A 14,895-nucleotide genomic window follows, 5' to 3' on the forward strand; every position below is an offset into this window, starting at 1 on the left:
GTGTTCGTTTTTCCCGCACGCTGTTCGGGAGTGGAATGGTAGAGAGATAGTATGATTGTAGTTTGATGAACCCTCTGCCAAGCACTTAAATGTGAATTGCAGAGTAGTCATGTAGATGTAGATGAATAACAACTTATGTTATTGCAACTGATTGCTGTGTGCCTCTCCTTCCTTTAAGTCTATGGTCACTGTGCACAATGGTTCCTTATGGAATTGAAGTTGACTTTATAAGAATTTGAAATGGAATGATCATATAGGCTCAGTCATGGATAAAGCATGTGGTAGACTTTAGTTTATTGATAGAATACTGGATAAATACAATAAATCTACAAAAGAAATTACTTACAAATCAATGATACAGTCCATCCTAGAATATTGCTCAAGTGTGTGGGACCTGTGGCAAATAGGACTCACTATCCCAAGAAAGCTTACTTATGAAGTTTCAAGAACCAGTTTTAATTGATGATTCTCGGAATGTGCTACAACCTCCTATGAATCACTCTCATAGAAATCATGACAACAAGATTAGGTTAATTATGACACATATGAAGGCATTTAAACAAGCATCCTTCTTGTGCTCCATACATGAATGGAATGGGTAAAAACCTATAACAGATACAGTGGGACATACCCTCTGCCATGCACTTCACAGTGCTCTGCAGAGTACAGATGTAGATGTGGACACAAATCACAACACACACACACACACACACACACACACACACACAGGATGTCCCAGGAGGAATGGTCAGTAACAGGAGCATGACAGAAATGATCATTCGAAGAAAAAAGACTAGTAAACATGGGCTTTAAAGTGCATACCTTGAGACCTATGAACACTTGTTCATCTTCACTACTGTGAAACATATTACTTGCACTGAACAAGTACTCATAGCTCTTAAGATATGCATTCCAAAGCCAGTGTTTACTAAACAATGTTATTCATGTTTTAATCTATATTGCATTTGCCTAAAATATGGAAAGCAAAGAGCTTATAGTAAAAGAGATAATTTTCAAAGTATTGAAGATGAAGAAGCCCTGAAGTTACAAATTTTAGAGCCCATGTTTACTAGACATTTTTGATTCAAAACACCTTTCTCTTCATTTCCATGAATATTGGTCATTCCTCCTGAGACATCCTGTATAAGAAACATTGATATGCCTGAGTTTTTTTTCTGTTTACTGTTTTGGTAAAGGTAAATTAATCCTATCTCTTGTTCCATGGAAGAAGATAGAAGTATTATGATCATATTTACTGATGTTTTTTCCTAATATAACTGACTGGTGCATATACTTCCATGATGCAGTTACAATGCCCAAGTTCTTAAACATACTTTCACAAAGAACCAGATTATTAGTTTTAATTATTATTTTTAACACTTTTTCTGAAGTTCCATAATTATGTCTATATTTAACATATTTTCATAGTAAAAGATTGAGTGTAATTTGAAATATTGTTTAACTATGAGGCACTTGCCCTGCCTGTTACACAGTAGTGAAGAGCATCTAATGGCATAAAACAGAGACGACATTCTCTCTGCTGATATGTTTGTGTGCTGATAACTCTTAATGTACACCAAATATTCAGCATAAAAAATATGTTTCTTACACATTCTACACAATTATGGTTTATATTTCATTTGACAGTATACTTGTCCTCCTTTAGCCTCAGGTTCAAGATGTTCCTTTCAATTTTTCTTATTTAACCTCAAATTCAAGATGCTTTTTTATTTATGTTCAGTTTTGTTAATTGATTATTACATAACTGTAAATGTCTTCCTTTTTCCATGGGTAATTATGGTATTGATATTACTGAGAGCCATGACGAGAATTCTCCAACATACAAGGCTCACTGGAGGTATCTTAGTCTTAAGAGATGGACAGAATGCATAATTACCCCCTAATAGCCAGTCAGAGATAGTCTTTAAAAGGATTCTTTATAATGATATAATGACTCGATATGTCTCCAATGCAGTAACTTTCATATCTATTTCAGGTGTGATGTGACCTTTGAAGGCATCCAATGCTGGCATAGGTATCTTACTAAGCATTACATCATGTTTCCAGCTCAAGACAGCAATTCATCATTAGCTCTGTTTTGCCATCTAGTTGTTTCTTGGCAACACATCACTAACCCATTTGTTAAGTATTCCTTGGCACAAGTTTTACAGTTCAAAATAATATTTGGGATGGGGGAAGAGGCAGCTATCCACCTCTAAAGTACAAGGGTATGCTAAAAAGTAATGCCTCTAAACATTTTGTATGTAAACTCTTCGAGCTTTTTAAATAAAATAAATGTTATTAATATTTTATGTCTTTATTCTTCATGTCTACATATTTGCAGCCCTCTGTCACTAGACAGCTCTAAATTGTCACATGTAATTTGGCAGTGTGTAACGTAACTATGTTAGTGTGTGAGAAAGAGTGTGCTGTAATCAAATTTTGAATCTGAAGTGCTGTGACACCTGCAACAATCCGATGCCTTGGGTTCACTATCATTCCATATAATCCTGACTTGGCACCATCCAAGTTTCGTTTGTTTCCAATACTTAGAGAAAACCTTCAATGACTTCACTTTGGTAATGAAACGTTGTATGCAGAGCTGAGGTTGTGGCTCCATCAGCAAAGTCAAACATTCTGCAGTGACAGTATCAAAAAAATAGTCTCCCACTGTAAAAATGTGTTTGTTGCCAGGATCACTACATTGAGAAATAAATATATAAACATGAAGAATAAAGATGCAAAATGTTAGTAACATTTGTTTTCTTTTGAAAGCTTTAAGAGTTTTCACAAAAAAAAAATTCAGGGACATTACTTTTCAGCATACCCTCATAACTGCTAATATTATGCTAATTTGTTTTTCTTTTCCAGCTGTTTTTAATGAGATACTTTTCATCCCTTTATGGCCCACTAGCACATTGTTCCAGATATCCTGAAAGGTAGATGCTTCATTGGTGACGTCAGTCTGGTGTAAATGGTCAGAGTGCTGTTGCCATGATCACATTTAGATTATTTGCACTGGAAGTAAACTTTTATGGCAGTCTCTATGCTAATAAAGTTCTCCACTGGGCAGAAAGATCATTTCATCTGTGGTACCAACTGATACTCTCAAGGAATTGTGTCTGTAATATGTTTAAAGTCTTCACAACTTCCAGAGGCCTTCAACTGGATTATTTGTCAATAGACAGGTATCCCATCTTCTTTTCTCTTCTACAAAAGAAGAAACCCAAGCTTCATGATATTTTGCAGATTTTGGCCCTCAGTATGGTTTCCTTGGTAACATGATGATTTGCAGCTTATTCCCCAATGCTGCACATTTTATTGATACAAACCATACTTTTTATCAGCATCTGTATGACATGTATTCTTCACATTATAAATAACTATGAGTTTAAAATTTGCATCATAACTGCCCTGAATTCCAAAGACTGCTGATAATTTTTTCACTTTACCATGTGATAGTAAAATTTAACTCTTTACTTAGAGGTAAGTGTACCTGTCCTGTCATGAAAAGTAATGGAACTTTGAGCACAATAATAGTCACATCACTTCAAACTAAGGAATGAGCACTGAATTTGAAGATTTTACAATCTGAAAATATACCAGTACATTTAGGGCTGTGCAGATAAGTGACATCCTAATTTTTTGTGTCCAAGTTTTAGGGAAATAGTACAGCTTATATTTAGGACAATATAGTGTTTTAGATCTGATAAATATTTTATTAAGTCTTAGTCAGCAACAGATAATGCCAAAGATGAGGGATAGAGAGAAACATAAAACTGTTATATAATTACAAAGATTGTTTTCCTGAACTATTTAGATATGGAACACTGTATGAAAGATGAGTAAACCAACATCCTGTGAGCCAATTTGACCTATGGGGTTTCCAACGCAATAGAACTAGTTAGAAAATGCCTACTCAGCTAATCAAGAGAAATACAGTGTAGCAGTGAAGTGCAGTTATCAGCAATGGAGGCACATACAGTTAACTGCTCATACGGCTCATGTTCTGTAAGAATAAATCAACAGAGGATCAAAACTAGGATGGCTGGCTACAAACAATACCCTCAGGTGCATGCACCATGATTTTTTTAAATTGTGAACAGTGGTTCCTGAATGATGCTGCATGAGATCTGTGATTCATTTTTTTTTTCCTTTGGAGTGCTCTGGATAGCACTTCTGCAGTGAAATTACTGCAACTAGGCTCCACTAACTTTTGAGATATCTGCTACATAAACTGGTTCATTGCAACAGTTCTTTATAGTCAACTCAGTACCAGAAAATGACAAGGCAATTATTAAAGTAGGAACATGTAAATAGTATAAACAGGAAGTACACATCTCTAGGACTCAAGATGCACTCAGATTGGATGAATGGATGCAGACAGCAGAGAACAACTGCATATAGTGGTTGGTTCTTCATATTCTGCAACAGAATATACTATGCTACTTGACAAAATCAGTAGTTTTCAACTGAATGTCTTCATAGTCACTTGTCATTTCTCTGTCACTATTTGCAAACTTAGAACTTAATTTTCACAAATAATGTGGTTCAGTTTTATTGCTCTGATATACCTGTAGGTATGAAGGTATGATTCTTGCCACTACTCCAAGATTGTTTTGACCACCACAGTGCTTCTCTAGGCATTGCGTTACTGAAAGGGGTACACACTTGCTTTCCTCCAACCTAAGAATCTATCAATCCAGTGAGTTATAGACAGACTTCTACTTCAATGTACAATATGACATATTTCACATACTTAAAGCACTGACTTAGGAGAAGATTATGTTACATGGCAATAGACAGTCCAAGATTAATTAGGAATCAAAGCCTGACTCTTCCAAGTTTGCTATATTAAACTTAGCTCTTGAACACCTAGTCATACTAGATTAGTAATACCATATAATAGCTATAATAACAATTACAACAATGAAATTGCAAGTTACTGTACAAAAACTAAGGTAACTAAAGTTTAATGAAACTAAAGTAAAGTATGATAAATGAAAATCTGAAATATATTTCAGATGAATTTTATGTTTATTATGATTAATGTATGAATGTAGAGTTCCACAATGGTAATATTGAATAAAATGTTCTCGAGCTTCCAGCTATGCCAAGTGGTTAAAATTGAATGAAATTTTGACCATGGACTCCTTGGCCATTGTCAAGTGAAATGACAGCTGATGGGCTGCTTGTAGGCCCTTATATACTCTAGCTACTGGCTATGATGTCACTGGTGCTCATCTCATTGCCACATTTAGGCACATGTTGACTTTGTGTCCAATGCGCCTGCTTCAACCTCACTATTACAAGGTATCAAGCTGTGCTGAGCTGCAGGCCACCATATCTATCAAAGTTGTTGTCACTCATTTTTATTTCAATTGCTTCCTTAACTAAAAAGTCCCAGAAACCATTAGTGTGTGCCATGACAGAAGTTTCATCAAATTTGTTCCAGTGATAATTTTGAATAGCTTCCTCAACTAAAGTGGATTTTTTGGGGTAGCATAGGTGATAAAACCTCTTATGCTCCTCCTGTCAGTGTACTACAGTGTACACTCTATATCTAACATAAGACTGGCCAAACTGACAAGGTATGGATTTTTGTTGAAGGCCTGGAGTTCAATCTGATTTTGTGCCTTTTCAGCAGGCAGTTTATCTTGCCAAACATGGAGCTACAGAATAGCAAAAAAGCAAGTCTTTTATCCTGCTTCTCATCGGTGGTCTCAGCATGATTCTTATTTGAGATCAATTTATTTATTTGGTTATTGTTGTAGCCACTGCTCCTGAAGTCCTCAGACAGATGGCTCAGCTCAGAGTTGATGGTGTGTGAATACAGGTTTGTGTGCATAGGAGTTCTGTTGACATTGTGGCCAAGGCATTCATTTAATTTGAAATGGCAGTGCATCATCTTTTTCTACTTTCACAGTGTACTGTATTTTGTTGTTGATCCTGCTGAGATAATCCAAGAATTCAAATTTTTTAAGTCCATGGGGCCAATGATCAATGTGTTGTTAAAATATCAGAAGCAACAACTAGGCTTTAATGAGGCCATGTCTAAAGAAATGTCCTCAAAATTCTCCATAAAATTTTTTGTGACACCTGAAGCTAATGTGCCTCCCTTTGCAATGTCAACCATCTGATCACAATACAGTTGGACAGAAAATAAGATGACATAAGAGTGTATCTAAAGAGCTTGACACCATTACTATCAAACAACTAGGATACTAGATCCAAAGAGTCTTTCATAGGCACATTTGTAAACAGTGCTACCATTCCGAAAGTGCCCATAATGTCACTAAGTCAAAGACAGTTAATTTGGCTGATTCTCAGGATAACAATGCTATCAGCAGTCACAGTGACCAGGACTGAGTACAATGGCTTCATGCACTATGCAATGATGCAACACACAGACTATGATACAAAGAGCATGAAAATAAACTTGCTTTTTTGCCATTCTGTTGTTCTATTTCAGGCAAGGTAAACTACCTGCTAAAAAGACACACAACCAAATCAATCTTCAGGCCTCTGTCAAAAATCAAGTAACTACTGAGTCTAGTTTCAGACAAGTCCCAGAATGCTTGGGACCTACAAGATACCTTGACAGTGTGATCAATCTTAAAACAGACAGTGTGCTCTGTAGGACAAAGCAGAAAGGAGAATGATAGGTTTTATCACTGGCAATATCCTGAAAAATCCACTATAGCTGAACACATTCTAGAATAGTCACCAGATCAAATTTGACAAAATGTCTGTGGTGGCTCTCACTAATGGCTCCTGGGATTGTGTAATTAAATAATCAATTGAAATAAGAATCAGTGGCAACATCCTTAATAGAGATGGCAGCCTGCAGCTCAGAGCAGTGTGGGATCCAAGGACAGTGAGGCTGAAGCAGGCACCTTGAATATGGAGTCAATGTATACCAATATATGTTGGTGCCATGAGCACCAATGACATCACAGCTGGCAGCTAAAGTATATAACAGCATACAAGCAGTCCAACAACAAGCAGTCCAACAACAGCCATTCCACATGAAAATGGCCTGGGAGTGCTTGGTTGAAAGCTCATGGTGTTCAAACCACTTGATGTAGCTGAAAACCAGAGAACATTTTATTCATATTAATAGCTGCTTCATCACAAGGAAAATCAAACTACAGCAGTATTTTGACCACATGTCAACTGGAGGAAATAGTGGATAAAATAAAGAACATTAGGCTCTGAGAATCAAAAGAGACAAAACAGCTATAGATGTTAGTCTACAAGTGTGTTCAGTAGTTTGGTTTACAGTTAGTAATGCGATTCTTCATGGGTATAAAGAAGGTGATCTTTAGAAAGTCAAAGGAGTTGGAATTGATATGTAATCTAGTGACATGAGATGCTTTCCACTAATGTTGCATGCTCTTGTTTCTGGGATTGCATTAAGCAATAGTAATGAGATAATCATTGTAAATCCTATATTAAGGAAAAGAGGTTGAGTTTACTAGAAGATTATTAGTGGTAATGAGAAATTCGTGTCCAAGATATGATTTTGTGAGACAGTCATGCTAATAAATTCACGGTAAATACATCTCTCAAGCAAAAGCATTAAAAACACTTTTATTTGATAAAATGTGTGTTATGGGTTACCAGTTTGCATACTGAAAATATTCAGTGATAAAAGTCTTTTTATCTTTGAATAACATGGTAACATGCTTACCTTGAATATGTCATCCAAGTTTTTTATTCCAAACTTCAGTATGGTGGCAAGAGTTCTGGCATATCGTGCTCTTTTCTTCATTTCCTTCTAAAATTTAAAAGCAGAGTATTATTTCTCACCTAACAACTCACATAGTTCTAATGTAACATTTCTTCATTTTATGATACATTTTCTATACATACATTTCTGGCACACATTGACAAATGTTTCAACACACAGCACAACTATAAATGTAAACAATAACCCAAATCACCTTTCATCTTCAAATGATACTATGCTTTACTGTGAAATGTCAAGAAATTCTTTCATCTTAAAGACTCATTGCAGAATTTTCTCTATTTTTGGTCAAACACCTTCCCACATAATGGAGGCAGTAGCCTTATGTTATTTTTAAAGTTTCCATAATAGTCATATACTAAGATGACACTTGTAGTGACTACAATTCTGAAATTAATCCACTAATATTTGTCAGCACTAATACGTTACACAGTATATGCTCTGATATTAAGCATGAGAAAATAAGGATACTGCTACTTATGCACAAAAATAAGAGTGGTAATAGTGAAGAAGCCAGACTGCACTATATAACCCTTAAGAAGTTGGACCAATATGAAATAAAATCAGCTACATCTAAAGTAAATGATGAAGATATCACAGTATCAAAAAGCAGTTGTCAAATAGTTTGGAATATTGTAAAAAGTGAGATCAATATGGTCAAAGGGCAAACCTCAGTCCTAATAGACTGCAATACCCTTAAGAAATACTCTATAGACAGTGCCAGCTCCCATTCTACATTTAATACATATAATTATATTACTCGTTCAGCAGCTGTGTCTCTGCTTAAGCAACCAAAATCAGTAACCAAAAAATAACTTAAAAACACATAAACAGAGGATTGCTATGGGGATAGTAACAGTAGTATTAAATATGTAGTCTCAGCAATTATGAAGCCACTAACATATCTGGCAAATCATATTCTCGATGAAGGTGTGTTCCCAAATGTCTGAAAATGACAATTACACTCCCAGTCTATAAAAAAGATGAAAGAAAAATGCCAAACAACTGTAGATCCATATCAACATTTCCCATTATATCAAGTCATAGAAAACAGTATAAAAATGAAAATTTACAATTATTTTGAAAGTAATAAATTAGTGAGTAATAGCCAGTTTAGCTTTTGATCTCGGCTACCAACAAAAAATGCAGTCGAGTGTGTCCTCAGTAACATACATGAAGGATTTGAGAACAAGAAACTCACTTGTGCAACAGTGTTAGACATAACTAAAGACTCTAAATCTGTCACAATTGACATAATGATATAAAATCTGCAACATTATGATGTTGTAGATAAGCCATTACAACTATTTCAGTCATACCTAAGCAACAGGATACAATTAGTAAAAGCAAACAACAACATGTCAACAACAATGAAAACAAAGAGAGGAATCCCATGGATCACTGCTTGGTCCTTTCCTGTTCATTGTGTATACCAATGACTTGCCAAATTACATTCCATGGGACAATTTATTGTATGCCGATGCCATGACACTAATTACATATGAAGAAAATCTGTCAGATGTCTCAGAATACAACAAAGTAGTAACTGAAATGAGCAGTGACTAGTGTAGGGCCGGTCTTTTATCTACAAATAAAATAAAAACTGAAGAAATTTACTTTGCCATGAAAACATTTAAACAAGATACAAAAAGCATTAAATTATTCTGATTGGATTTAGATCAAAAACTCACATGGGTAAGTATATAAAGTATCTATGTGACAAACTAACTCATACACACTTCCTACTGCAGAAGCTGCGACACACTGTTAGTAAAAATTTACTAATTTAAGCATACTTTTCTTTATTTCAGTCACAACTGCAATATGAAATACTACTTTGGGGTAACTCAGCGAGTTCAAGTACCATTTTCAACTAGCAGGCCGGGCGGGGTGGCTGAGCGGTTCTAGGTGCTACAGTCTGGAATCGCGTGACCGCTATGGTCGCAGGTTCGAATCCTGCCTTGGGCATGGATGTGTCTGCTGTCCTTAGGTTAGTTAGGTTTAAGTAGTTCTAAGTTCTAGGGGACTGATGACCTTAAAAGTTGAACCATTTTTTTTTCAACTAGCAGAAAAAGGCAGTTAGATGCATATATGAGATCTAGCACCAAGACGAAGCTGCAAAAAACACTCTAAAGAAATCAAAATAATGACACTGCCTAGTATTTATATCAACAAGTGTTTAACATATGCTAAAGAAAACATGAGCAGCTTTAACTTAAGATCCTAAGTCCACATCCACAATACCTGAAACAATAGGAACCTAGATTTTCCATACTCAAGACTGACATTAACACATAAGAATCATAAGTAACTATGTTCAAAACTCTACAAAAAAAACTCCTAAAGACAGTGAGAGATTTACCAATGAATATTTTTAAGCATATCTTAGAAGTGTAGTAAAGTGCATGCCATACTACATTATGAAGTATGCCTATATGTATGTGGCAATAATTTATAAGCATTTACATTTTTTCAACATGGCACTTTAGGTAATACATAACTATACACGATACTGTCATATAATATGTGATTAACATAATGTATTATTACTGTTATTATTATATTAACACTGTATAGTACCACAGTGTTGTTGATTATTGTATTATCACAATTATTGTAGCATATTTATCTATTTGTCCTGCACATGTACTATTCAACACAATGACTGACAGGCAAATAAAGATCCTATTCTAGTCTAAAACTTATGATGATAATATGGTAGCTTGATGAGCACATTTTTTCTGTATACAAACTGTAAGATTTATTATATTCTTTCAGTTCTACAGATGAATGAATAACAGAAATAAAGTACAAAGACAGTGAAATACAACACATTTTTAGTCTTTGCAGCAGTGAGCTACTATGTTCTACCACAAGGCTCTGTTCTGGGACATGTCATATTTCTGCTTTATGTATGTGACTTGGCTGATAAAATACATGGTGGAACCACAGTACTCTTTGCGGATAACTGTAATATTCTAATTATATCACACAGTGAGGGAAAGTGTGCAGGAAACATCAGTTATGCACAGCTTAGTACAGTGGTTCAGGACCTCATCATAAATTCTTATAAAAACTGTGGCAGTTAACTTTCAAGCCATGCAAAAGCTCCATCCTGCAAACCCTGTTTTTACCATTGAAGGAAAAAAGGTCTCAAAAGTCAGTAATTTTGAGGCATACCCTTTCAGAAGGATCTGAAGTGGGAGATGCATCTTACCTGTCTAAATAAATAACTGAATACACAAATGTATGCAGCTAGGATTCACACTCAAAATACAAGCTGCTCATCAATGTACCATTGTAATATATAATCACTATTGATGTATGGAATAATTTTTTGTGGGACTTCCTCAATTAAACACACACATACATTATCAGGTTGATAATGAAAGCTAAATGCAGTGATTCTTGGAGATTCATTTCTAAAAGCCTGCAAAGACTTTCTCTTCCTTGTTTGTGTATTTATGAAATAATAATTTTTACAAAAGGGGCCATCTTAAAAAAAAAGAAAACTTATTCAAACATGACTATGATAAACATGCATATGAAACAAAGCAAAAGCTGAACTTTCTCATAAGCACAGTTAAGTACAAACTTATGCAAAAGAGGAGTGTATCATACTGGAGTTATGTTATATGAGGGCTGTTCGGAAAGTAAGGCTTGATTGGTTGCAAAATCAAAACCACTGTGAAAATCAAAAATATTTTATTTGCAACAGTTATCTATACCTTCCAGTTACTTCTCTACATAGTCACTGCTCTGCCTTAGACATCTGTTGTAGCATTGTACCAACTTTCAAATACCCTTGTCACAGAAGGCAGCACTCAGTGCTTTCCACTAAATCTCTATAATATTCTATAGCTTGTTGTCTGTGCCAAAATGTTGCCTTCATAGCCAGAAGTTCCTGTGAGCAGAACTGATACTCAGAGGGAGCCAATTGGGCACTTTATTGTGGGAGATCAAACATTCCCATTGAAAATGCTTCTGGAGCTTCTTCAAAATTTAGTTTGAAATAATTTTAAATTTCATAATTCAATAGATGATAAATGACTGCAATTGTCATTTATTCAGCTTTGAATATATGTCTACATTTAGTAATAACTAATTAATTAAAGTAGGAGAGATAAGTTCTACAAAAAATTATAATCTTATCTAACTCATAATAAACTAAAGCTAATTTAATATTAATGTGTGTCTTGTTGTGATAAACAGCTGTTTACTTGACATTATTAATGATAATCTACACCCCATTCAAATCATCATTATATCTTTCATAAACTCTTCCACAATTCCCTACGTCAGAGCATCATATATTTATTTCTTTCCAGTGGGCCTAGCTCATGTGCAGAATATTCTCACACTTTTGTTTGCTGTAAATTATCATTCCCTTATATTGTGTAGTCTGGACCCATAATGTCAGTCAGTGATATAACGCAAAAAACTACCCAGTTTATGGTATTGTAAGCACAATTTCCTTGAATGATTTCAAATTGATACACAAAAAATTACAGTTTCAATTATCTATAGGGACAGCAATTGTTGCATTTTTGTAAATAACGGGGGTCATTGGCTAACTCAGAAGCAGAGTACACATGTTCCTGATTACTTCTAGTGGCACCATGATGCATAATATGCTATTTCGGATTCACCAGATAATAATAGCATATTTATAACATAGTGAAACTCACTATGGCATGTAGTTTTGCCTGTGTTCTTGTCAGCAGCATTGGATAATGAATGGAATGAAAATGAAAAACTGCATAATTTATTTTCTAGATACTCAACATGTGAATGGACAAAGGGAGAAAGGAAATGCGAAGCAAGAGGGAGTAGGCACATGAGATATGAATGCAGGAGGGAGACTCAGCACATGCATGGGATAGGCTAGCAGATTTCTGCTAGTGCCTAGCCATTATCAATGCACTGTTTTTTTAAAATTTTGATGCATGTTAGTTCCCTGTTGTTTGGGCATCAGTCACAGTTACTAGAATACTACAGTAGTATTCTAGAAACCGTGACTGACACCTGAACAACGGGGAACTAACAGGCATCGGAATTAAGAAATAGTGCATTGTTAATGTCTAGGCACAAGCCAAAATCTGGATTTGTGTAATGAAACTGGCGAAAAGGATTTGCTGCACTCTATCATTTATAAATATAGGAGTAGTTGTTTTGCAAGAAGACAGAAAATGGTTTATGACTCCAGATTGATATTCAATTGTTTATAGTCACAACCAATACATTCAATACAGGATGCTAGTACACTAGCATTGTAGTAGCCACATTGTTCCTGTGTTAATGTCACCTGTGATTGTAATCTTATACAGAGGATATCCACTTTTCAGTATTTGAAACTAATACTATAGTTTTGTTTAGGTGTATGTAGGTGCAATAAGTACAGTGGCATCTGCTAGCCAAAGTTGACTAGGTTGGCTGTGTCAAGAGAGCAGTAGGTATTTACTGGTGCCATTCCACTTCTACAGAAACATATATCCCCATTGTCCACTGTGACAAGAATCTTCTTACAGTGAACAGTTAGTCCTTCAACTACAGAAAACAGAGGGTCACTTTAACAAACAAAACTATGGGATTATAACTAAATTCAGTGTAGTGGAATGAAAACATTTGTCCTGGAAGACTTGGAATTTGGCACACTCCTTTCCTTCACCTACATAAATGATTCATCAAAAAAATTCAAGGCCTCTTCAGAAATTTTGATGTTTGCTGATTAGAGATAAAAGGCACAAACACACCTACATGAGACGCAGCCAAGAGAAAAGTAGGAGAGGGCAACAACCAGTTCTAGAGGAAACATCTTAACATTGAATGATAAGTTCTCAGACAAACGACCAGATAGTCCTGGCAAACATGCACAATATTTCACCAAGAGACTGAGTTGTTTATTATCATATGATGACAATTTGGTCTGTTGTTGGAGTATTATGCAGTTCACCATGAGTTCTGTCTATTCCCCTCAGAACTTTTCATTCATTGTATATGCTAGAAAAAACTTATTAATTGCAGCTCAAATCTTAATCTAGCAAAAACTAAATATATGCAATTCAAGGAATATAAAAAAAAGACCTATTGGTACCAGATGAATAGATAAATCCATACACAGTAAATGAAATACTGTGTCTCATTCCTAGACATCCAGAAGGATAACAAACTGAGGTTCACAAGCATGTGCACAAGTCAACCTAAAAGCTGAACTTTGTTTGCCTTACACTTATAAATCTTTCTCACTGTATTCACTTTTAGCTGTTATTCCTAGTGCAATTTGCATACTTCCACTCAGTATTGTGGTACGGTATAAATTTTTGGGGCTATGCAGCTAAGGTGAAAGAAATATTTAACTTACAGAAACTAGTAATAAGAATGTCAATGGCTGTGTCTTAGTGGTAACACCAGTTCCCATCAGATCACTGAAGTTAAGCAGTCAGGTTTCAGTAGCACTTGGAATGGGTGACCATCCAAGTCTGCTGAGCACTGTTGAAAAACAGGGTAACTCAGCTCTTGGGATTTCAACTGATGAACTACTTGACTGAGAAGTAGTGGCTCTGATCACAAAAACTGGCAATGGCCTGGAGAGCAGTGTGCTGACCACATGCCCCTGCATATCCACATCCAGTGACATCTATTCGCTGAGGAGACAACGGTGGTCTGTTGGTACTGTTGGGCCTTCTGAGGCCTGTTTGGGTGGAGTTACAGTAATAAGAATATTTTTTAAAGTTGAAGACTGAAAACTTTGCACCAGTCTTAACCAAAAATATTGCAGAAACCTCTTCAAGAAGTCTAGCTTCTTACACTTTTGTGCCAATACAATTACTCCTTAAAAGTATTAATGCTTAACAATAAGAGTGAATTTAGGATGAAAAATGCACCTCATGGCCACATTACTACGAGTAAAAGTAATTTGTATGTAGACTTCACATCTCTGCCTGGAATCCAAAGTAGTTTTTACAAACTGGTGTAAAAGTCTTGAACAGATGGATGTCAAGGATACTGGACAGTAGTTTTGTGGATCAGTTCTGCTACCCTTCTTGCAGGCAGGTGTGACCTTTTGATGCAATTCTTCAGACTTTCCCAGCTACCTGTTGACATCTTGAGGGGTCATGTATTCTGCCCAATATCAGTGTCATTCT

General features: G+C 35.6%; 1 protein-coding gene across 2 annotated transcripts in view; it reads right to left on the reverse strand.

The window, feature by feature from the left end:
- Window positions 1–14,895, reverse strand: part of LOC126298385 (inactive phospholipase C-like protein 1) — a 63,925-nt gene that overhangs the window by 17,530 nt on the left and 31,500 nt on the right. For both annotated transcript variants that reach the window (XM_049989693.1, XM_049989692.1), the window contains one exon: window positions 7,694–7,780. In XM_049989693.1, the coding sequence (XP_049845650.1) occupies window positions 7,694–7,780 (87 nt within the window). The remainder of the gene's footprint in view (window positions 1–7,693; window positions 7,781–14,895) is intronic.

The sequence above is a fragment of the Schistocerca gregaria genome, chromosome X, assembly GCF_023897955.1.
Source record: "Schistocerca gregaria isolate iqSchGreg1 chromosome X, iqSchGreg1.2, whole genome shotgun sequence".
NCBI lineage: Eukaryota > Metazoa > Arthropoda > Insecta > Orthoptera > Acrididae > Schistocerca > Schistocerca gregaria.